The sequence below is a fragment of the Cyrtonyx montezumae genome, unplaced genomic scaffold (assembly GCF_038088225.1).
Source record: "Cyrtonyx montezumae isolate F1298 unplaced genomic scaffold, pur_monq_1.0 scaffold_17, whole genome shotgun sequence".
NCBI lineage: Eukaryota > Metazoa > Chordata > Aves > Galliformes > Odontophoridae > Cyrtonyx > Cyrtonyx montezumae.
In genome coordinates this window covers 13,372,306-13,397,331 of record NW_027071903.1, presented here as the reverse complement: position 1 = coordinate 13,397,331, position 25,026 = coordinate 13,372,306, and the positions used below count along the sequence as shown (strand labels likewise).

Below are 25,026 nucleotides of genomic sequence, written 5' to 3'. Positions count from 1 at the left end.
GGGATAAACTCTGCAGGAACCTCCAGATCATATTGTTATGTCCCCAGGATTGCTGGATGGAAGTCACAGCAAAATTTAAACTTAAGTCTTAAATGCTGGGCAGGGTGAATCCCAGTCTTAAGCATCCTCTGATACTTTGAATATTTCTTTCATGTTTCTGCATGCTGTTGAGGTGTTCTTGGAGCGTCTCTTAAGAGGGAGAGCTCTTTCCTTAAAAAAAAGATATGGTTTTTAATAGTTTAGGAGGAAGCTTTGTTACTTAATGGCAGAGCAGAATAAAAATTTGTCACAATTACTCAGGAAGCTTGTTTATCCTTAGCTAATATTGTTCTGCCATTAATCTATGAGCAGGACTGATCCGAGAATCCTACTGTAGAGTTCTCTGTATTCTGTGTTATGGGTAGAGACTTCATCAGCTTTATTACTACCACAGCAGTGTCACAAGCACATAAATGTAAACTTTCATTTCTGGATTTCTCCAGTAAAGTACTGCATTGGAAGCCTAACAGTTGGTTATTTTTGGACTATCGTATTTCCTGATAAAGCAATGAAGTAGCACACAACTTTCTTTGGTTTGAAATTTGCATGAGAAACAGGTGCAGACCCTGAAGAAGTTGACAGCTCGAAGACTATCAAAGTTACTCTTCCTTGGGAGGTTTTTAGTGTATTAACCAGTTTGTTCATCCCTAACAATGGAGAAAGGTAGTGAAAAGAAAATAGGCCCCAGAAAATGCAGAGTTGAAAATACTGTGCTGCAAAAGTTACGGGGTATACTTTTAATCACATGAGTTGTGGGAGCATCTCACACAAAGCAGAGCCCTTAGAGTTCATAGCAATAACATCCATATCTAAAATTAGTACTACAGTCCTTCTATTTTAGAGAGGTCATTATAAATTTGAGTTGACTATGTACTTTTCAGTTGAATTAAACCATAAAAGAACTGAGAAGCATTATGAAATAAGCATTAAAATGTGTGTGTGCTCTATCAGATTGATCAAAACTTCAACAATACTGAGTTTACAATACTGCTGAGACACAAATAAAGTCCAATATTTATTACAAGAATCGTGTAACTCGGGTTAATCTGTACCCTAGTAATAGGAATAGTTAAAAATTGCTGTAGTGTACCTTTAGCCCACCTTGAATATGTCAGCAGAAAAAAGGCAGTTGGAATTTCAACAAGCCTGTGCATGAAGTAAGCTCTATTTTCCTTTCTCTTTGTATTTCAGTCCTGAAGTCAACAGACTGCTTCAGAGCACTGTGCTGTTTGGCTCAAACACTTTGAGATCCTAGTGGTCTAATTTTTACAGTTAGATTTTCAAAATCCTTGTTGTCATCCAAAGGTATTAACCAATGCCAGCACAAATTTTGACTGAGCAAGAGTCTGCAGGTTCCTGGGTGCTGGGCTCCCATGAAAGCATTATAGGTAAACCTATGTGAGTTCATTTTTAAATTGCGGGTATCTATTTTATTAGCTCACCTATTTATCTTGTATTACATCTCTAATTATACTGTGCATTTTAGGTTTCACTGATATGAAAAATATCCAACCTCTGCATTTCTCCTATTATGCGATTCTAGCCTCCTGGAAAAGGAGAGCTTTATTTTGAGAAAGAAGTCTAACATTTACTCAGTGTAACCTATACTCAAGTACCGGATCTGCCAAGTTTGGATTGCCATTGTTAAGCTCTTCAGCTTTTGTCATGGGATGAACATGATCTGAATTTTAAACTTCTAGGATCAGCCAGGCTTGAGTGGTTTCATTTCAGTGACTTCCAATAGCTTTGTGTCAAAGAAGATTTTACATATTATCTGGTAGATGGGTGGCTCATGATTTTTGCTGGTAGACAATGCTTAAGAAAATTCTTGAGACTCCTTAAGAAGTGTTTCATGTATAGAAGCCACATGGTTTCTTTCGGATAGAAACAACACTTTAAACAACCCCTCAGTGCCTCCAACAGCTAAACCCAGCTATCTTTCTTGTCTGTTGTGGAGGGAGGCAGGACTGAGCTGACCTGAATGAGATTTGATATTTCTAATCTGCATCTCCAGCCCCTCCCTCCCTCCACCCAGAGAAACCCAGCTCCCCCTGACCCCGGTGCGTGGAGGAAAAGGGGACAGGGCGGAGCTGCTCCTTCTGCTTATTGCTCTCTGCTGCAATCCTCAGCAATAGCCTGAAAGATGATTTCTGTGCGTGGCTTTTTTCATTTTCAGCTTTACCTGTGATAACAAAAAGGCTTCTGACTTCAAGGGTTGGGGAAAGGTCAGCAAATATCATGCTGTCTGTGGAAAGACAAGACCTTTCCTTTGTTTGTGGTTGCAGGTGTTGGCACCCTCACCGTGCTTTTCAATAGAGCAGAGGGACACTTACCTTTGAACACTGGACAGATCTTCCACACAGTGGCAGCTCCTTCTCGATTGTACTGTCCCAGTGCTAATTCCATATAGAACAGGGGCATTCCAGCAATGATTAGGAAGAGGATATAGGGAATAAGAAAAGCACCTGAAAATAGAATAATTAGACATTGTAGTCTATATTTTCATTACATTTTATTTTATCACTGTCTTCTAACTGGCTAAAGGCAAAGCCACTGCTTTTGGAAACTAGAAAAAAGATTCTTCTTTGAAAGAAGAATCTTTGTTCTCTTGTCTGTCTGAGGATTTCTTATCTGTTTTATATGATCCAAGTCAAAGAAAGAAGACTCCCCCAAAAGGCAAGGCTGTATGTGATGATATGAACAGTTACAGTTGGTGTTGTGCTTAATAACTGGATACTCAGTCCTCTGCTTTGTGCTGCCTCTGAATTGCAGTTTCCATTTCATTGCATAGCTTATGTGGTTCTGAAGAGTTAAATTCGTGTAAAATATCTGTAGAGAAAAAAAAACACAACACAACAAAAAACAACTAGATTGTTGTGATAAATAAGAAACTGGAATAATAGCTAAGTATCCAGAATGACTGATTGGTTTCCTTAGGAGTTACTTTTTTTTTTTTTTTTTAAAGAATAGATTGTGACAATCCTGTTTGATATTGTTCAGCAAAAGAAAAAACAAAGAAACAGCAACTTCTGTCTTTCCCAACAGTAGTTGAGAAAGTAAGGACAGTAAGTAGTAGGAGTCTGTGCAAACCTCTAAGGTCTGTTGTACTGGCTTAGTCACTTAAAAGCTTTGCTTGCAAAAGAAATTAAGTGCTCTTCTTCTAAACACACGAACTTTCAGAAGGTAATGTGCTGTCTATAGAGGCTGAAGGTATTACTGTATCTAACTGCAGCAGGCCAGTAAGCAGCATGAATTTTGTACTTCAAAAGTCCTGCCATCTGAATCGTGTTGCTCCTGTATGTTTCATGTCTGCTCTTTCTGGCTATTCCTAGAGTGAGCTGGCTAGCATAACGACTCAGACAGAAATGTTAGGACACAGTGGAGAACAATGCAAAGCCAATACCTGTTCCCTTAGCACAATCTACCTCTAGGAAGTAATGTGCTGTAATGTAATGGTAAGGGCAATGTGTTTAGCATTCAGCCCTAGATTAGGGGATTTGAAAGCTGAAATTCTGTAGTGAAACAGGAACAAGATGTAGCAACAGAAATAAAGAGTAGCTTAAAGCTTGGCAAATGTATCTGAACAGCTGAAATACATGAGCTGCCCTGAAAGTAATGACCCCTATTATGTCAGCTCACGACATCAGAGGTGGATGATGGTGGCATGGCAGTAGAAGTTGAATCTTCTCATCAATATTCTGCTAGATTTTGTTGCCACGAAACAGACGGCAGCAGAGGGGCACTCTGACTAAATGTTGTCTGTCATGGAAGTGCATAGGAAGAAAAGGTGTGTCACTGAATTTCATCATGCATGAAAAATGGCACCCACTGACATTCATCAGTGCTTGCTGAACGTTGATAGAGACCAAGCAGCGGGTGTGAGCACAGTGAGATGGGGTGGTGAGTTTCAGTGATGATGGCAGTGATCTCCACTGGTGCAGATTCTTACGAGTGTGGCTCTTATTCATTGCTGGCAAAAATACACAGCAAATGGTGGTGACTGTTGAAAAATACTGTTTTGTAGCTGAGAATGTGCTCTGTTTGAACATAGTTATTGTGCTCTTTGCATCTTTTGTATTTTCCATGGAAATAAATAGGAGGCATTACTTCTGGAGCAACCTAAATACACTGGTTTTCTCGTGTTAGGAAGCATGATTCTTCTCTTCCATGTTTCTATAGGAGGTAGTGAAACTGCAGCCTGTATTCACAGGAGCTACTAGAGTACAAATGGGGCATACTGTAATAATATTGCAGTGTAATTCAGAAGCCTTCTGTTACTGTACTGCTTGAATTATAATGTATCTACTCTAGAGGAAAAATGTTTGTGTTTCAACATATGTGATATCCTGTTGTTCAGAGTTACGTTCAGTGTTAAAGCACACTCAATTCAATTGGGGAAAGTTCATATTGTTTTCATCATAAGCAGTATCTACAAAAATAATTTTGGTGGATTTACTTTCATAGGTCTTAGAAGTGACAGCTTTTGAAGTGCCACGTATCTTACTTCAAAAGCGCTATAGTGTACAGAGCTCACAAACCTAGCATGCTGCCTTTGGCAGGTAATGGGCTTTGCACGAGTGATATTTGATTGACAGTGTCAAGAAGCATGGAAAAAATATGCCACAAATTGAATAGGGAAATCTGTGTGTTAGACAGTTATCCTGGAGATGTGTGGTGGACTTAAATATTAAATGGTACTTTAAAATAGCTGTGTTTGGTTTTTTTTTTGCCATAACTAATACGTTGATGAACTGTGAAGTGTACCATACTTATGCACACTTGCTTAATCATCATATATTTTGATGCAGATCATTCCAGACTTTAGATAAATAAAGCTTTTCTTTTTCTTCCCGCCCATCCCACCCTTCCTTCCCAAGGGTTTAATAAGGTGTGATGTCATTTTCTGCAATAAGCAGTTACACTGCATGGTAGAGTTCCATAGCTGGGGCTACTCCAGGTAACTAAGATGGTTAGTGAAGTATTTTGAAATAAATTAGAGATTAATAAGCGCACAAAGTAAAGGAGCTTGTTCACATTAAGTTGTGAATGTTTTGGAGACTTCTGGACGTTTTTTGTTAGCACCTTCTGATGAGGTAAGAGAATACCAGAAGTCACATACTTCTGTCAGTATCTTGCTCTCTGATCTTCTCTTCCTATCTAAGGAAGAGAAGGCTCCACCACGGGACTGTTTTGTGTGCAGTACCTTGTGAAAGGCAGGGCCTTTTTGGAAAGGAGACCTCATGGCATCCTGTGAGCTTGTTGCCAACACCCTACAGGTGAGGCAGGGGTCAAACTGCATCCTGCTGGGCCTCTTGCTGTGGGTCTGCTGCTGTGAACTTGGACACAGCAGCACGCTTCTCTGAAGGAATAGCAAATGCCTACCCAGTCTATGAAGCCAGAACATTAGGAAGCATGACACAGTGCCAACTGTGTCCCTCCTGCCTGTGCCACGCAAACTGCTGTGCTCCAATTGCATGAACGCAGAAGGCCGGCACTTTGCTGTAGCCCTGACAGATGAACTTTCAGGGAGCACGTGGTTTGGCTAACAGTTCAGACTGGCTGAGCAGTTAGCCAAGATCTACCTACCTCAGAGCTGAGGGAATGTACGTGTGGGATTGTTGCATTGGCAGCAACATCCTGATAGCACTCAAGGGATTCCACTCCCCCACTGTGTGAGGGCATGGGGCTGAGCACGCAGCTGCAGCCCAGAAAGCATTACTGGTCTCAGCAATCCCTAATGGTTCCTACTTTCCCCTCCCAGCCAGAAATCTGGAGTAATTAACATTTATAACCTAGCCTTGGCTTGACTTGCTACCAAGTCACATGTAGCTCAAAGGCCACGTGTTGCCCTTGGGCTGTTGTACATGCTGCTTTTCAGTGCTAATGGATTTCATGAGATCTGTATACTTCCTTCCCTTATGGTACCAGAGTACACATGGAGTTAAGGAAGTCTCATGTGTTCATGTGAAATAGGATGAGGTCAAACTCTCTACTTCAACATGATTCACCAATGTGAAACTTTAGGTTGAAAATCACACAGATGGTTTTTGTTGATTTCGTTTTTGAAGAGCTACAGTGTCTGGTTAATGCAGGGCAAAATAGAGAACAGGTTTTACATTTCTGTGTTGCGTGCCAAAACAACGTTTTCATTTTGGTCTAACAGAATTTACTCTGAGTTTCTCCTCTCCCTGCTCAATGCTCACAGCATCCTTCGTGGGGAAGCAGAGAGGAAAACAGCCTCAAATAGTTCTCTCAACCCTACAAGATGGACTCATTTCACTCTTGAATAGCAGAAAGAATGCAGAACTGAATTACTAATGATTGAAAATGATCATTTAAACAATGACTGCTGTTCTAAAAGAATTTGCTGATGCACATACAAGAAGCTGGCCAGGACAGGGTTAGCTGAAGCAGTTTTGAACTACCCCTGCTGGTCCATTATTAGCCTTCTGCCTTTGTTACCATGGATATTCTAGTCAAAACTTTAACTGGCAGAGATGTCTGCTAAGCTAACAAACTTTGGGCAAGTACAGCAGTATATTTTCAGATAGGAGTGTTGCCAGTATTTGTTCAAGAATAGAGTCTAAAAACAAAGATCTTCCAACTGATTGAAATACAAGCTAATCTCTGTACCTGATCTGTGCCTGATCAAACTGTGAATAAAGAGTACTTGAAAGAATATCAGCAAACAATGTAGTAAGTTTGCCTGGACAACGAGGAAAATGGGCAGAAACTCTAATAGTGTAAGACTCTTGTGAATATAAAAGGAACTCGCCAATGCAGAGATCCTGAAATCCAGGTTATGTGAGATCAGCATAGACAGAGAAACTGAGTGACTGGAAAGGGAGGTATTTCTGAGTATGGAAATCCTAGTTCTGGGTCTTCAAGCTTGTCACTGGTTTGCCAGCACAGACACAGAAAACACCTCTGGGTAGGTCAGCTTGTAGCAAGCTGTGTTTGTTGGGGCCTAGGTAGGAAGGAGCAGGTGGGTAGACCCAATCTTTACAGCCCAGGGAGTAAAACCAGTAAGCGTTTGCATGGTACAGCAAAGAGAAGTCAGAGATGCAAAGGAGCGTGATGTAGCCTCAGTGCCAAAAGCCAAGGTGATTTCAACATCAGCTATTTGATGATGTTAAACAGAGGTAGACGATGATAGTCAAAAATAACAGAACTAGAAAAGCAGTGGAGCTCAAGATGGTAGACATCTCGATTTACATGTTTCTTTTGAAATCCTCATATTGAGCTATCTCTCTAACAAACTGCTAGATTTGAACCTATTTATGTTTCAGCTCTCAGTCTGGGTAAGAGCCTTCAGGGTTTTTTTCCAGAATTCCAATTTTAATAGTGTCCCTTTTGCTCAAAGAAAATGAAAACAAACAGTTTCCAGAAATGGTTCAATACTGTTCGTGGGATGATGTCAAACTAAAGCCTTTATTTATTTATTTATTTAACCTATTTACTTATGTACTTACTGTCTTGAGCTGTTAACCTGCTTCTGCCTTGAAATCACTTGAACAGACTTGAAGTGCAGTCTGTTTATAAGCTGGTTACTGGTATGTAAAAGGATGAGTTACCTGAGCTCTTCCGTGCAAACTCAATCATCTCTTTGGCTTTCTGATATGAGAATAATGAACTGAAGAAACCCATTAGTAGCTCCTTTGAACAAATTAATATACTCAGCTGCTCAGAGCAGCATGATTCATTCATAAATCACATCCAAGACATAGGCTAAGGTCCCTTATATATAAATTAATGAAATGATCATATTTACAATAATGTGTAGTTTAAAGATAATCATAGAACCACCACCAGTGATGAACAAACAGAACTGTGGCCTATGTTCTTTGGAAGGAAACTAAAGGACAGAGAAACATGGTGGGTTTGGGACAATACAGGTAAGGTCGGTCTAAAATGTCCAGTGTGATAGTGGGAGTTCTGGAGCTCTGTCGGCATTTCTGCTGCTGACCTTCACTGCTGCAAGTTTAGGAAATTAAGCCATCCCCATCTTCTGTCATTACTCTGATGCATGAAGTCCAACGACCTGCTGTGTGAGGTGGCGGTGAGAGCATTTGTTTCAACATTATCCAATCTTGTTGAAGGTTTGCTATTGTAGCTGACCCTTTTGTTTATAAATAAATGAATTGGCATCCACTTGGGTTTTGACAGTTTGTTAAGTTAATGACCCGGAGACTGTATCAGTGTGAAGGTCTGGTGGCTGACATTCCTGCCCAAATCTATCTTGTTCATTTTGTGTCTTTTTTTTTTTTTTTTAACTTGCTGGGAGAATAAGTGAACCGGAATGTGAAGACAACTTGTAGACTGCTTTGTTATGGGATTTATGAAATCTCTATTACTAACGTGCAACAATACAGGGTTTGTGAGGAGTGATAGTGTCCTTCGTGGAGCATTCGACCCTGTTGAGAACAAACCTGCAAGCTTTGCAGTTAGCAAGCTGCTCTGGAGGTGCTGGGTAGGAGAAGCGTGTAGTACTGAGCCGCTGGGCCAGGGTGTAGAGGCTCATCTGGGGAAGGATGCTACTTCATAACAGACAGGCTTGGAAGCTTGAGAGTTGATAAATTAAGAGGGGAAATGTCTTTCTATCATTTCATTAGTTTTCCACTGTTGGCAGGTTTCCCCTCCCCCCCATCTTGTAATCATTAGGTGCGACACCAGATATATTCATCTGCAATTATATCATATAAACAAAAAAAAAAACCCAACACCTGTGTAAGGCGTAGGCTGAACTTTGATTTATCAGTAGTAGTGCACCCTTGGCTGTGAGTATTTTTGAGCAAAGACTATTTACTGTGGATCAAGATCAGCAAGTTTTGCTGGATTCCAGAACTGGAAAATCTCTAATAAACTAACTTCATCTGGTAGCATTCCCTGAAATATGATGTATTAAAAATTGTTTTTTTGTAATGTACAGAATATAGTCATGTTCATGAAAGGAGATATTACTTCATCAGCTTCACTTTTAAGCATAGGGAAGTCCTTGCCTGCTGCCAGTGAGATTTTGGCAAGTACTGTTTTATTTCAGTTCAGATTTGGACTGTTAGTCATAGTTTTCTCTCCCTTCTCAATGAACTTGTATGTTCATTTGTTTTGTTTCATCCAGTTGTAAACTAAAATGAATATTTTCAGCATTTATGGATCTGTCTGATTTTGCTGACAGAAGAGGTTGTTAGATATGTAGGTTGCTCCAAACATAATGCCTTCTATTTGTTTCCATGGAAACTACAACAGATACAAAGAGTACAACAACACTATTTGATAGAGCACATTCTCGGATACAAAGCACTATTTTTCAACAGTCACCTCCACAATTTCACCAGTGATGAACAAGAGTCTGCATGTTTACTTGTAAAAATCTGCACCAGTGCAGGTGACTGCCACTGTTGAAATGCACCACTCAACCTCGCAGTGCTCACACCCACTGCTTGGTCTCTATCAACATTCAGCAAGCACTGATGAATGTCAGTGGGTGCTATTTTTCTGCACAAAGGAATTCAGTGACACACCTTTGCTTCCTACACACGTCCACGTCAGACACCATTCTGTCAGAGTCCCCCTCTGCTGCCATCTGTCTCATGGCAACAAAATGTAATGGGATATTAGTGGGAAGGTTCAAACTCTAGTGCTGTACCACCATCATCTCCTTCCGATCAATGTAATAAAATAAGAGGCATTACTTTCAGAGCAGCTCTCACACTTGGATTTAGTTTCCTGTGCAACCAAAGATGGTTTCACACAAAAGCATGCGTTCCTGACTGGAAGACACTTGGCACATTCTTTTCTTTCTGTGCTAGTTTATTTCATTAGCTTTGGTGATTAGGTTAATAATACAAAACATAAAAATTTCTGTTTTGAATACACAGCATCTGATTCCACCTGCTTTTTCCCTGAGAAATTAAAATGTCCTTGCAATAATTGATTTTCATCCTATGAAGATGCTGAAACACTGCATTTAAGTGTTTCAACCTTCTTTCCATAGTCTGAGCAGAGTAAATGGTATGGATGAATTAGTGTAAGAGAAGTTTTCACTTTTCTGTCTGGTGTTCCCTCCTTGTTTTTTCTTGGTGTAGCAGGTTCATACAATGACAGGTGGAGGATTTGTGTGGGCACTTTTTGCACCCACATTATCAACTCACTTTCTGAGCTGCACAAGGAATTAGTTATGTGCCTGTGAGGTGCCATCCCCTTAATAGAGCAGAGCTGGGGGCGGTTCCTCTGCTTTTCAGCCCCTCTTTTTAGGTACTCTTACTCCTTGCTTTGCTCTTTCTAGTCTAGACCATGTGCCCCTGTGGGAGCTGCTCACTCTGTATACACTGTACATGGTATCCACGTGGAGACTCATCTCCCACCTATGTCACTGGTGCTGGGTGTCCACAGGGCAGTGACAGGACTGCTTCAGCACAGCTCATTGGTAAGGGGTCTTAAATGCACTTTGTTCTGTACATGTAACAGTACAATTAGGAGTTCACAGCACAACCTCGAATGGCAGGTGTTTCCTCTCAGACTGCTTGTCTTCTGCAGGTTGTCTTTAGTAGTCAAACTTAAAAACAGCCCTGAAGTTAAGCACCCTCTGGAGAGGACACAGTACCCATTTTAGGCATCATGAAATTCATAACTGTGACAAGGTGAAAGAAAGCACTTATGACATCTTAAATCAGCTCCAGACAAGTGCCAGGCAGCTTTCAAGAGGATTAATGTGCAAACCAATAGGAGGTAAATGCCTGCTACAGAAGAATCAAGTATAAACATCCAGAGCTACTCCTAAAACTTGCTGTACCATTTAGTGATTAATCCAATCTGATATTCAAAGTCCAACTTTTTGGACACAGAGACCAAAGCAAAATATTCCTTTCCTTCCAGGCTTCATTAGAGATTTATTGGTAATACTTTAATACTTTCTGTGCTATCTTAACTTACTAACCCTTGCACAACAAAATCCTCTAAATTCTTCTTGTCAATAGAAGGTTGTATTCTGTCACAGAAGTATTGGACAGCTGTATGCTCCTACCTGTAAGAAATATGGTAAATCAGAACTTTACTCTCAGTCATCATAAATGAAGCCTTCAGGATCAGTGCTCCTTCTCATGCCTCTACAGGAAGCAGAATAACCCTACTGTAAACTATTTCTAATGCATATTTATACAAGGCTTGAAAGTAGAAAGTTAACTCAGTTCCTTAAAGAATAAAGTCATTCTCCATGGACTATTTTCCTAATTTGCAACAAGCAGCAAAGTGATCGTTTCCCCTGGCCCAAGCAGTCCAGTGTACACTCCATCTCTGCTATTCCGTGTGGGACCTCCTGGCTGAAATGTGGGAAGAGAATGTGAGCCTTACCCACTGCAGCTTGCAATGGCCCAGTCACAGCTTGGAGCAAAATCCTTCTTGTTTCAACACTCTGAAAACTTCTGCCATGGCAGGTGGGGTAGTTTTGATCACCAACAACACAGAACTTACAGGAAGTTAGTGAGGCTAAACTTGTGTCTCTTGATACATTGCACAGCTGCAGTTTTTCCTACCTGAACGGCTTTTGTGCACATAACACCTTGTGATTGTAAAATAAAATGTATGAGGAAAAATGCAGGTGATCTTGAAGATGTCCCAGTTCCTTAACTTAGGCTTAAAGACAGTGATTTTTATCAGCAGCCTCCACATGAGTCAGCGAAGGATTACACTGCAGTTTAGGAATAGTGCAGTCACTGTTTTCTGTTGCTTTACTTTAGGGGAAGAGTGAAGGAAAAGAGCATCTGTGACAGTTCTATTCCTGCACCTGGCAATTTGAAAGTTTACAAACCACATATTAGGCCCCAGAATAATTGGAAGTGTCTTAAAATGTAAGGCCTTCTAGTCCAGTCCTTTTATTTGCCTTCTTGCTTTTGAAGTCTTGTTCTTGCTTTGTGTTTTCCCAGCTCTTCTCTTTACCCTGACACCAGAAAAAGACTCTTGCCTAATCATTTGTGTCTATGAAACAGAGTAAAATGCACTTCTTAAAATAGTACATTTTTATAGCTTGAGCCCTACATAGGAGAATGCTGAGGTCATAATCCAACCCTCACAGAATAAATCCATTTTCTGTAATAATGAACATCATCTATGTAAGTCCTGGCATTTTCTTTACTGGCTGAAGTACTAAACTGTTGCACTGAGTTTAGATCAGTTACTAGTCAGTAGAAATCTTCTCTATAAGTTTAGTCTGAACAGTTTTTTATTACTTTCCTCTGTTTTTCTTCTCGCATAATTCTTAGTCTGGAAATTCTGTCTACTTAGGAGCCCTTAAGAGAGAGACGTCTGTTATTTGGGTTGAAATCCTGGCTCTGGTGACGTCAATGGAAAAAAAACACCCATTGACTTCAGCTGGGTCAGGATTTCTCCCTTGTGGTTTATGAATCTATTGATTCTAACTTAGGCTGTAGAACTATTAGAAATGAGAGACAAACTGCAGAAAGGGAGCAAATGATCAAACTCTTCCCCAAAACAAAATCCTGGAGCATCAGCAGTCTTGCCAAAACCTGCCTTGTGGTCTCAGTGACACATCTGCAGTTCCCAGCACTAGCTATTCCTTGTGACATATCTAATACATAAAATGCCCATGTGCGTATATAAACTCTCCTTAGAAAGGGGCACAAACGTTTGACCTTTTAAGACAGATAAGGGCCCCCCTTTGTGCAAATTGCACATCACTGAAAACTGCTGCTCCTGTTAGCCCCCTACTGAAGGGAAGGGGCTGGGAAATCCAAGAAGGGTCTGCCTGGGAGCAGTCGTTGCTAATACTGGCATCTCTGCACGCAAAAGTCATCAGCCTTTCTGTTAGGTCTTCCAGTCATTTCTCCACCTAAGCATGCACTAGATAGCTTTTAGGTTATCAGATAAGGATCTACTAAGATCTATAAGGATCTACTGCTCCATCTTGTGGTCCGGAAAAAGTTTGTCTGTTTCTCTGCTATGAGCAACAGTGTGTCAGAAAATGTCCTTTCCTCTTTTTTTAGTCAATTGATTTTCTTTTTTCCACTAAACTGGAATTTGACATCAGTGTCATACTTTTCCTCAAGAGATGCAGATCTTAAGGGAAAGTACTGTGTTGACATCTTCGGCATGCTTCAGGACAGACACTGCAAGGGGAGTTTGATTACTGAAAAGGGAGGAGAAAGAAAAGTTAAAGCAGTGGAGGGTGCTACATGGTACATGTAGAGTGAAAACTAGATACATAGCACTTGGCTTCTTTTTGCAGTGCATAGATTAGACCCCTGGGAGCAGCCTGTTTGTAAGGTCAGGGAGGCAATGAGGGTATAAGCTTGCATGCTGCTGAGGGGCCAGAAAACCCCCTGCTTGCTTCCCACTGGTCTGCAGCCTTCAGTAAAAAGGAATGCCATGCAGACCCCCAGCTACGATCCTTCCTGTACATAACACCACAAAAGTTTCTCAAACTAGCATGAGGCTGTAGCAAGGCATGGCTTGTTGCTCACTCTGTCACTATTTGTAGTGCTTGAAACTCGTGCAAGATTTTTTTCAAGCCCTGAAAGAGTAATAATATTCTTTCACTGTTGAGATCACAACTCCTGTGTGCCTCAGTGGGGTGGGATCAAACCACATCTGCTCTTCTGGTCCTACACAGTTCTGCGAGCGTAACTTGTATCTTCTAGGGAAGCAGTTAATAACAAAGCAAACCAAGAAAGGCTTCATGTTTGAGTATGCTAACACCATTCTGACAGTGCTGGAGACTATTCTTGGACACTTAAATTTGTGTATATTCTTAGACAATAGTGATAGCCAAATAACGGCAGTCAGTTAATGTCAGTGTTATTAGTGCAGCTTCTGCAGTTATTTGTGCTTTTGGAAGTGAGTGGTTGTGCTCAAAGCCTTAAACAAAGAGCAGGAGCACTGGAAAAATTACCATCTTCTATAAAAATTCTTACAATATAATAAGGGAAGCCTGTTTTACTGAGTACCAGCAATCAGAACACTAGACACAGAAATCATTTATGGACTGGCAAAAGACAACTGCCTGCCCAATTTCTGTCTTGAGTTTTATTTATGAATGTTTTATCATGGAGCTCTGTGCACTGGAAACTTGCTGGTGTGCTCAGGATGAATATGGGTGTAAAGAAATATGTGGCTTACAGAGCCAGTTGTCCCCACTGACAGTTTCTGATTCTGAATGGCAGACGCTAGTTCTCAGCCTTTGTCATGCTTCAGAGAGAGATTGCATAACCTGTTTAAATGCAGAATAGGGGAAAGGAGCAAGAAGAGTGAGAATAAAACAAAGGATTCCCTTCATGAGTAGTTCAGAGTTTTCTCTATAGTCCTCACAAAGAAAGACACAATGCGAGCAACTTAACAGTTTCTTACCTCTTTTCCCCTTGTTTATGAAATAGAATTTTAAAAATCTATAAAGTTGAAATGAAGTGCATTGAATCTATACAGAAGCTGAGATGCTAAATTGTTCTACAGTTCTCTCTCCAGGGCTTCCATGAAATCTGGGGTCAGGGCCTGGGTACTTTTGGTGCTGGTTCCCCAGAGGGCTCAGATATCCATCTTTGGGAATTCAAGTTCTGAGTGACAGTAAAGCCTTTCCTTAGAAACTATTCTCATTTGGGCACCAATGCATGAGATCGACACAATTAAGCTTAAATCCTGCCATTCCAGGTCCAAGACCTCACAGAGGCACTGAAAAGGGAAGGGAAAGATTAAGGAGTTGTAGTTTTAGGAGAGAATAGCAGGTTGTCAAGATACAGGTAACAGGCTACTGACATGGATCCTCTGTCACCAAGTGGCCTGAGGAAAGGAAATTGAAGGTTTATAACCAGTGAGATAATCCTGGAATCTGTACATCAACCTCACTGAAAGCATACTGGGGTGAGGGAGTCGGCCCAAATACAAGTTATTTCAACTTTAATAATAACGATTTCTTGTCATCACATTAGAAGACAAGAAATGAAGTACAGAGAGGTAGGAGTAAAAGATCTAGAACTTTATTACAAAGATTTTGTATAAACTTGTCTCCTGCCTCCCAAATTACAGTGTTTTAATATAAATATCTCTAAGCATGGAATGTATTTAGTTGTGTTTTACTATTTTGTAGCATAGCTGAGAGCAATTAGCTACATCATCTAATAATTACAGTATATGTAAATGCTATAGAGTTTAAAGTACAAACACAAAATAGTCATACTGCAGTTAACTGTTTAATCAGTTGGTGAATGCAGAACAAAGGTTTTAGAACTGAGCACAGCTGATGAGACTTCCACTGTATGCAGCAGAAATCAAGGCAGTGGGCTTTGATGTTGCTTAAACTGCTCTGAATTCTGTAAACCATTTGTTTCCATTTTAATTCACAGCAAGAGGCTCAGTAATTTGTGGACTGATTTTAATCATTAATTCCCTCGTAGCAAATCTAAACACTTGTCAAGACTGTATGCTCCCTCTCATCTTACACATAAGTAGTTCTATTAGTTTTCTGTTTCATAGTGGTTTAAGTATGGAAATGAAAGTATTCGTTTTTGAAATAATCTTTGGGCTGCCATGTTCACATATGCACTGAACTGACAGAGAGGTTTGTGCTATTTTACCAAAAGGTCAAAGAGAAATTCTGCCCTTAAATCATCCACGTGTCTCAGCATCCTTACAGATGCTTTATTTCTTTAATAAAGAAGGGCTGTTGGCTGCTACACTCCTGAAATGGCTTTTCTGTTTTCCTTCGCTTCTAGCAAAATTAATAAAGAGCTTAAAAAGATGTCAGTGAGAAAACAGACTAGAAAAAGATGAACATTAGATACCTGCTGTGATAGCTTGAATGAGTGTGCTAAAGCTGAGATCCCTGGCCAAATCTAAGAAACTCCTGGATCTGTTAATATGAAGATAGTAAAGCTCCTTAACACAACTTTCATCACTTACTTGTAGAGGAGGGATGCCTGCCTGTGGGAAAGGCTTTCTGGGGTATGCCTAGCTTCTTGGCATAACTTAGAAGGGCATACAGAAATGGAGGGGGGAAAAAGACTTTAAGCAGAGATTTTGTTTCCAAACAACTGAACTAAGATAAGAGTTTACTACTCAATGTCTTCTCTTCCTCTTATTTCAAAATAAAATGCTTCTGAGTGGTAATCAAGAAATATGTTCATTCTTTGCAATGACAAAGAGGCATACTTGCTTTTGTTGGAAAAACTGCTCATTTGGGTCACACCAGCTTCTTTTATTGTCTTGGTTACAAGGAGGAGCAAATGTGGAACACCACTTTGATCAGAGCATTTTAAGTCAGTTGTGAATGCTTGTTCTGCACTGAACACAGGATGATCCTCCTAAGGTGTAACCTCTACCTAAATACCATGAATCTTCTCTAGAACCTTTGTGAAATTGTCATGCTAAGGGTCATTAGAATTGTTCAGAGATAGATGACTTCTCTGTTTCATAAGGTATTTAGCTGGGAGCTCATACAGATTACCACTTCATGGTAATCTGAGTCTGACAGAAACTAGAATTTCAGAACTGATGAAGGATTTAGGTCAGAAATATTCACTTTGTCCTACTCAAGTATTCAGTGTGTATTCATGTGTAGCAGCTATAAAATAGAGTAGTTCATAACCCTGGAGACATTATAGCTCTGAAGAGGTATTTTGTGGAGCCAGCAAGATTCATGGACAAGTGGAAGAGAAAAGGGTATTTCAGAAAAGCAGCTGGCATGTGAGCTACAGTGCTGGTGAGCCTCAGTAAATCTATGCTACATATAAACCAACTGATTAATAGCTGTCAAAGGGAAGAAAGAGTAGCGATGAAATCATGTGGGAAAAGGAGGAGAGCAGCTGTGAGCTGGCCACTGAATCCAGGAAGAAGGGACTGTCAACATGGCATAGCTGAGATTGTCTCAAATGTCACATGAAGCCCTGGAGCACAAAGCTCATGGCCACTGCAGGGATGTCAGTGTAATAGTTTGACCTGTCTGAGGTCACTGGTTTGATAACGGGAATCGAAAGCCTGTATTAGGAAACCAAAATCACTTCATTTGCATCCATGCTTTGACTGATTAGTGAGTCAAACTCTTGGCAGAGTCTTTTTAGTGAGGTTGCTTCAAAGTTGATTTATCATCATCATCATTATCAGTGCTATTTTGGAGTGTAAACACTGTTATTAAAAGACAAAGGTCAACCACCTTTGAAAGTTAAAGTGCCAGACTGTATTCTTTCTCTTATTAATGATTAAATTAGCTGGCAAATTCTTGGTGATAGAAAAGCAAGCTGTTGCAGATCAGCATCAGATCTTGTTTTTAGTGATACGATGCTCTAGTCCTCTTTATAATAGAGAATATTTGGTTGTATGTTGTCTTTGGTACCTGCGCTGTGGACTGCTAAATCCTGCATTAGAGCTTGTGGAAGTGTGAATAACAAATGGAGCATTACGATAAGCTGTAAGATTCTTCTGGTCTAAAAGGTACTGACTGCAGGTGAGCAAATGATGTCTCTTAGAAATTATGTGATCTGTGAACCCTTTATGAAAATAACATCTCAGAGGAGATTAGAAGTGTATGTTATGATAGCTAAAGAGCTGTTAAAATATTTATCTGCTGCTGTTTGTAAATTCATGAAAAGCTTAATCTGATTCTTATGATAGAATAAGTCTCAGGTGACTAATCCAACAATTAGTAGTCTGACCTTGCAAATACTTTGACTCACAAAAAGAAGTATTTTATGTTGGTAAATCCTTTTTCCACAGATGTCAATGGGAAATACTAATTTTTCCAAAGATTGTGTAGGAAACTAAAAGTGTTAATATTAAGTGTATCTGGTACAGAATCTACAATAGCTTGGTTACCTAAGACTTTGCATCACCTTCCCCCACAGGGAGCACTTCAGTTAATCATGCTAGGCATTACTCAACTTCAGTTGGCATCAGAAACATTTTAGATGTAATTGACATTATCATGACAGATCTTTCCCTAAATTGATGAGAGTCTACTTTTGACGGTACTCTTTACTTCAGCATAGCCTCTTACTGCTCTGAGGAAAGCTTAAGAGGTTGGACATGCTACAAAGAGTCATCTTGAGTACATTAATTCTATCTACTTAATATAGCTAGGGAGTCTTTTTAACAACAAACAAACAAAACAACAGCACCACCAAAGAAGCTCTTGCCAGAAATGAGTGATAATGAGCACAGAGCACTTGTGAGAACAGCCAGTAGAGGCAGCCATAGTTGATGATTTCTCCAGTGACATACTCTGCTGATTTTGGACTGTCAGACTGCACAAAAAAACATTTGTCCTGTTGCAAACAGTACTTCTCCTTTGTGTTGTGATGAGTAGCTGTCTGTCTGTAAGATGCGGTGTTTATTGATCAGCTGAGCTGAAGAGGCAGTGTTTGAGGATTCTGCCCTTTCTGAGGTGTCTCCTTATCTGCATAGTGGGAGCTTGCTGAGTTTTACCATCTGTACAACCCAGTCATTTTATAATGTAGTTTAGCACACGTATTGGGCACTCCTGCTTCCAAGGAGTCAGTGAGGGCAAGATCTCATTCAGACTGTGCATACTAAACTATCCTGAAAGTTTTCTGCCACCAGTTTCATGTGATAACACAGCCACTGGGTCTGCACCTGCCCTGGTAAGGCAGCTCTTATGGAAGCAGGTAACTGACAAATATTCCAGCTTCTAAAATCTTACTTAACACATGGGATTATTATTTTTTTAATAGCTGAAGTCTGTTTCCAAAAGCTGCAGTCATCAGAGGGGTTACATTCTGCCATCTGTCTTTGTACAGAAGTCCCTTTGCGGTGTCTCGGCGGGCTACTCCCAAAACACAGATGTTTCTGGCTACTCATTCAGCATTTTAGTGCTGCTGGATACCTCTTTCTCCGTAGCTTTTTATTACTGGAAGCTTCTTAAAATATAAATAGTTTTGTTTGTATGTTTGTTTTGTTTGTTTTCTTTCTAAAATCACCAGCGCTGTCTCCAAAGTAACATAACACTAAAAATGACTACATAGGTACCTCTGGGCGGCGCGTACTGCGTGTCAGTAAAACTCACTGAAAGTAAATAGGACTTCTGTCTGTGTGGAACTTCAGCCTAAAAGCCTCTGTGCTTAGTTTTTAATGAGGAAACCTCTCTGGAGTTTACCAAAGAAAGAAACTCAAGGATTTGGCTAGTAAGAGGTGGGTGATGTATGTTTATACGTGTCTCCCTCCTTGAAAATTCAACTTTGAAGGAATACAGGGTAGATTTATACTTTTCAAGGTCCTAGAAGTTCTCGGGCTTTATGAAGAACCTCCAGTTTTTATGAGCGTGGCATCTTAAATCAGTCATAGGAAATCAGTCATAGGTGGTCTTAAGAGCATTGTAGCCCATGTCATCTGTGGCATTTTTTTCAGATGTGGAGGGAAATGCCATTTTCTACCACTTCCACATCCTTAAACACTCTTATTTAACATTTAAAAACTGTTGTAGAATTTTTGTGGGGTAGATTTCGGAAGGATAACTTTTTTTTTTGCTGAAAACAAAGGTGCTTAGTGGCCTAGGACTTGTGACATTGAAAGAGACTTCCTTTTCACTGCATTTTTAGCATCAATCTGAAGATGCTGAAGTTCGGAAACCACATCTGACTCACTTCACTTTGCTCAGCAGCCTAGCAAAAATACTAAGGCGGTGTAATTAGTATCTTTATTTCTATTTCATCTTCTTTATGGATACATAACACATTGGATTCTTCTGAGGTACTCAAGCTTGTGGTACTAACTGGGCTCCCCCCTGCAGTAGTGGGGTGAGGAAAAGCACATTTATAAACATCAGTGAATGTAGGACTGAGAGGAAGGAACTGAAACCTGGCAATATCTCAGATCGCTGCCCACTGCCTCTTGTTCTTTGCTCTAGCAGGAAAATTTACCCATGGAGCTAACAAGCCACCAACCCCAGTTTGACAGGCACAGGGTACTAAGCTGAATCGTTGGTGATTTTTGGCTACGAAGACTATCTCATCTTTCATTTTATGGTAAAAATAAGTCTTTTCTTGTGCCAGTAAAGAGTGTTGTCATATACATATGTTCAAGAATGACAACCTGCTTATTGATTGAGATGATTCCTACAGCTGTTTGTGTTTATAATATCAGCAAACAGTTTTCAGTCATTCTGTACACTCAGATAGCAGAGGGCCCCTCTACCTTTGTTTGTAAAGGCTTTGGTTCTGCTTTGACAGAAAGGAAGAATGGGTTCAAACTTTTCTCTGAACAGTGCCTCTTATGACTGTGAAGTAGTTGGCTTTCTGTTCACTCTGGTTTGCATGTTTTTAAATCAAAAGATGCTAATGAAGATGCAGGTTTCTCTGGCTGAACTGACATAAGACAATACAGACACTAATCCAAATGCAAGGAAGTTGCAGGATGTTACCTCCTGTGCCTGAACTAGCAGCGAATTATAGAGGAAGCAGGCTAAAGGTGATAAAAGGTGACCCAAAGTATGACAGAAAGGAATTCAAACATTGTGTGTGTCACAGTGTGTGCAATGTGAGATAGGGAAAGATCTCTTTCCCTAAACCTCGTAAGATTGAGATATGGGAGTGGTGGGGATGGACTGAGCCGCCTGAGCGATGCTTCTGCTACACCTGCAGCCTGCTGGTATCACGAGGCATCGTACTACTGAGGTGTGAATTGCTGGAATTACTTGTGGAACTATAATGAAACAGGGATAGAGTTTGTATTTCACTATTGACCATTTTCTGGGTAGTGAGCTGAGAGATTTTGTGACCCTCTTCTGAAATTTTGGAAGTACCAAATGGGAGGAAGTATTCCAGTACCAGCCCTTTCTCATAGCCTGTTAAATTGTGAGGACCAGTGTAACTCCACGGCAGCTGACAGGGATTCTCCTGTCCTGCATTCCTCCTTTTGTGGGAAGCAAGCATTTTATGCTACAAACGTGAACTCTTAGCCTTTATCACCAGGCAACCACATTAAGAAGGAATACCTAACTATCTTACAGAACGTGCTTTCATTCTAGCAGTTCTTCCATCTGTGTCATTCACCATTCAGACGCACTCCTCCATCTGCTAGGCAGGGTCTGTTCTCCCTGTGTGAGATTTCAAAGCACCCAGGCACCTGCCTGGCTCGCAGATGGTGTTACTCTATCACAGCGTGGAGTTATCGCTGCCAACGCGGCAACTTACGGGGAGATGACAGGGGATGATGGAGTTAAGGGCTTCCTGAAGATGTGCCAGGCACTCTGAGCTAACAGTAACTATTGTGTGTGATCTATTTGTTACTGTCATTGCCAAACTGTGCAGGAGGTGAGGTTTTGTTTGTAACAAGTCTCCTACCTACTTTGGGAAAAAGAACCTCCCAGCTGCAGCAAAGGAGGGCAGAAATCGCGCTCCCCCATTAAAAGCACTCCAAAGAAACCTTTCTCTGGTCCAGCAGCAGTAACTTTTCTAGACGCTACTTTATACCACTCAAGATTTTTTTTCCCTCGGTACTATTTTTTACCAACGAAAGGAAGGCTGAAGTGGCAGAAGGCAGCTACGCCTGTGCCCCAAACTAAGTTCAACTCCGAGTGGGGCGAGCGGTCCCTGCCCCGACGGGGCTCGGCGGAGCAGGATCATGGGGAGAAGGGAGGAGCGGCGGCCCCGCTGCGGGCATCTTGCGGCAAATCCCCCAGGTTTTGGGTTTGGGGGCTGGGGGCCGGGGAGCGAGACCTCGCGAAGCGCCTTACCCCCTCCATTTTTGTAGCAGAGATAGGGGAACCTCCAGACGTTGGCCAGGTCCACAGCGAAGCCGATGACGGAGAGAAGGAAGTCGATCTTCTTGCCCCACGTCTCCCTGTCCTGGGGGCCGTAGCGGGGCGCGGGGGCGGCGGGCAGGAGGTTGCTGCTGGTGTACTGCACGCCGTTGTGCTCCTTCACCAGGATCAGCTCCACGTCCTTCCGCGGGGGAGGCGGCCCCGGGCGCTCCGGCAAAGGGGCCACCACCGACACTTTGCGGTCGGGCTGGATCTGTTTGTTCATCCTCGCCTTAAACATCCAGAGAGAGCGAGCTTGAGGCGGGGGAGCGGGCGAGGCGGGGCGGGGAAGGGAAGGAGGGAAGCGCGCTGCCCGCTGCAGGCAGCTCCGCTCTCCAGCCCGCCGGTGTCAGCGCGGCAGGAGCGAGGCACGGCCGTAATAAGAGCCATGCAAATGAGGCGGGAGAAGGGGGGACCGGGGTGCCCCCAGGGAGCGGGGCTTCCCGCGCCCTTCCTCCGCAGGGGAGCGGCCGACAGCCGGCGCACCTGGGGCCGCCCTGCCCGGCCCTGCCCGACGGGCACCGAGCGCAGCCCGCCCCGCGCTGCCCAGCGCGGCCATCGGGGATCGGACCCGGGCCTGTCCTGACCGCGCGTCCCCGGCCGGGCGGTCCGAAGGGGCTGCCAGCGGGCGGCAGGTGGAGCTGAACCGCATCGCTCTCTGGCTGAGATGCGGGACGGAGGCAGCTCTCTCCTGCGTGCTTCGGGTTAATCGCTAGAATCTGGCTTTTGCGATCAGAACGCGAGGGGGTGTATGGTGAACGGCGGAGCTGGACGCTGCTCTTAGTCCCGTGCCAGGACCGATCAATACCCAACTTTTGCTTTCCTGGAAAGCACGAGTCTGGTGGGGCTCGGTTATCAGGCTGCAGTATTTGTAGAACGTTATTTACTGCTCTTCCAAGCGGGACCTGGATCTTTTAGATGCAAAATGAGCGAACTATTAACTAGCAAGTCAACAGCGACTGCTGCCACAAGTTGGCTAAATAAGTTGGCAAACAAGGCTTTTCGGGCCCTCCTCCTGTTGGAGCCGTGACTTAGCTGTCCTTTCAGTGTCTGCTGGGCAATAAAATTTGAGCACAAAGGCAGAAGAAACAGGCTGCTCCCCACTAGTGAGGTTAAATAGCTTTCCTTCTGCCTAGCATCAATGACAATAGGTCAGAGGCAGAACAGTCCATGGTGGCATTACAGCCTACCATCCTTACTTGCTCTGTTAGGACTGATAATGTGTGTAGAAGTACCGGTCAGGGAGTTCACAAGTAATCCCAGGTTCTTAGAGTGTGAAAAAAAGAGTTCAATTGAGGGGATTAAAGCTCTCATGTTGGCATCTTCCTCTCCTCTCTTTAGGCCACTGACTGTGAAGATGCTGCTGAGGCAGCTATTGAAAATTTGGGGATTTTATGCCTTCACAAAAATTCTTGGCATTACAAAAGGCATCATACTGGGTTTCTCATGATCCTCAGCTGTGATTTATTTCCCAAAGTCCTTGTCTGGAAAAAAAAATTCTGAGCAGCATCTACACTGTTTCAGAGCAAATGCATGTTTAGAACACGTGGCCCAAATTCTTTCTTTCTGTTCCATGGTTTTCTGCCCTCCTGTTCTCCAAATACATCACATAAAACTTTTTTCTCTCATCCTTTTGATGCTTCATGCTATGCATGCCTGAAGTACTTCCTCTGTGTGCAGTCCTTGCACGGAGCTCTGTGACCTCTCAGGCTTTGTCCATGCCGTACTGACACATTATTATACCTACACACTGCACAGTTGCCCACTCCTCACACCACCCATCAGTCACAGCTGCCTGAATGCACTACATATGCACCCATGCTTCTAGTTACATGTGGTGTCATCACATGTGCCCACCATCTCCTGTGTTTCCTTGAGCCCACACACCCATCTCATGCAGCAAATGAAGCACAAGCTTTTTCTGGGCATGAGGAGAGCCCCCATTCTCAGCCAAGAGCCCCCAAGCTATCCTGTTGGTACTCACCAAGTAGCACTGGGGATGTCTCTGGCCCATTCCCTGGTACCTGTATGCAAGGGCGGGTGACAGAAGGGAAATTCTTCTTCTGGCTTCCTCCACTCTGGGTCTGCAGTCTTGCTGAGAGCCAAAGCCGTAGCCTGGCCAGTAAGGAGCTTTTTAAATCTTGTTCCCCTCTCTCCACGTGACTAATCTGCACGGACCTCCTACGCTAGGCAGCAGTGCTCACATATTGCTTCTGGAAAAATAGGGCCTTGCTAAGGAACACCCTTTTCCCCACAGTGGTCTCAATTAGCTGAGCTTGATTATGATGTCTGTGGTGGGAGGAATCTAGAAAGCCCCCGCTTATTTCCTAAGAGAATTAAATCACTGTATGTATATATACATATATATATATATATCTGCCTTTAGTTTTTGCATGGAAAGTGTGTGCAATCTGGTTAATGTAATATTTGCTACACCCTCAAGGTAAGAAAGTCCTCAATTGGATTTTATAAAAAAGTTGCTTAATCTTGAATCTGTCTGGATCTTGTTATGCCTAATGGAGCCTGACAGCAGGTAGAGTGGCAGTCAGGGAAGAGAATATTGTATTTAGAAACCTCAATGGAGCCAGGCAAGATGGCAAGCTGTTAGTGATGTTCCACTTTTGACTGGAAAATAGGCGATGTCTTACTTTAGAAAATATTCAGGCGTTGCTGGATTAGTCATCAATTATTCAAATTCATGTCTGTCATTCTTTTTGTGAGATATAGGAGAATACTCTCTATGTTGTAATGGTAAGCTGGGATTGTCACTGTCATATCTTCATGTCTATATAGAAAAAAAAACCCAGTGAACAACAACAGATCAGTGTTGCCCCTAGACCTGTATTTGCTGCTGGTGTGAAGGCTTGTTGGCAGCAGGGCTTGCCTCCGCAGGCTCCAGCAGCACAGCACAGCCCTCTGCCACTGATCTGACAGAACTGCAGGAGCTGGCTGCTGTCCTTCCTGAGAACCAGCACCGGAGAGGTGTGTTCGAACCGTGTGCACTGTGTTTTAGAACAGCTGGTGTGTTCGGAAGAGTCTTGCTTTGTGCAAAGTTTGCTGTACTTGAAAGAGCTTGGCATGTGTGCAAAGTAGTGACTGAGAAGGGGTGTGAATGCTTTATTAAGCATCACTGAGTAAACAAATAACAAAACAGTAGCAGCATTGGAGCTAAAAGACAAAAGAATAATCATAAATGTAGTTGGAAAAAGAGAAAAGTTCTAAGTATCACAGGGTTG

The 25,026-nt window shown here is 42.1% G+C and overlaps 2 protein-coding genes across 4 annotated transcripts in view; one reads left to right on the top strand and one right to left on the bottom strand.

Annotated features, from left to right (window-relative positions):
- SLC6A2 (solute carrier family 6 member 2) overlaps positions 1-22,180 on the bottom strand; it is a 61,284-nt gene extending 39,104 nt beyond the window's left edge. Inside the window, 4 exon segments of the mRNA XM_065733302.1 lie at positions 2,373-2,504; positions 21,725-22,046; positions 22,048-22,083; positions 22,085-22,180. Of these exon segments, the coding sequence (XP_065589374.1) occupies positions 2,373-2,504; positions 21,725-22,046; positions 22,048-22,083; positions 22,085-22,180 (586 nt within the window).
- Positions 1-25,026, top strand: part of LOC136046656 (dipeptidase 2-like) — a 472,322-nt gene that overhangs the window by 151,299 nt on the left and 295,997 nt on the right. The gene's annotated exons all lie outside the window — the stretch shown is intronic.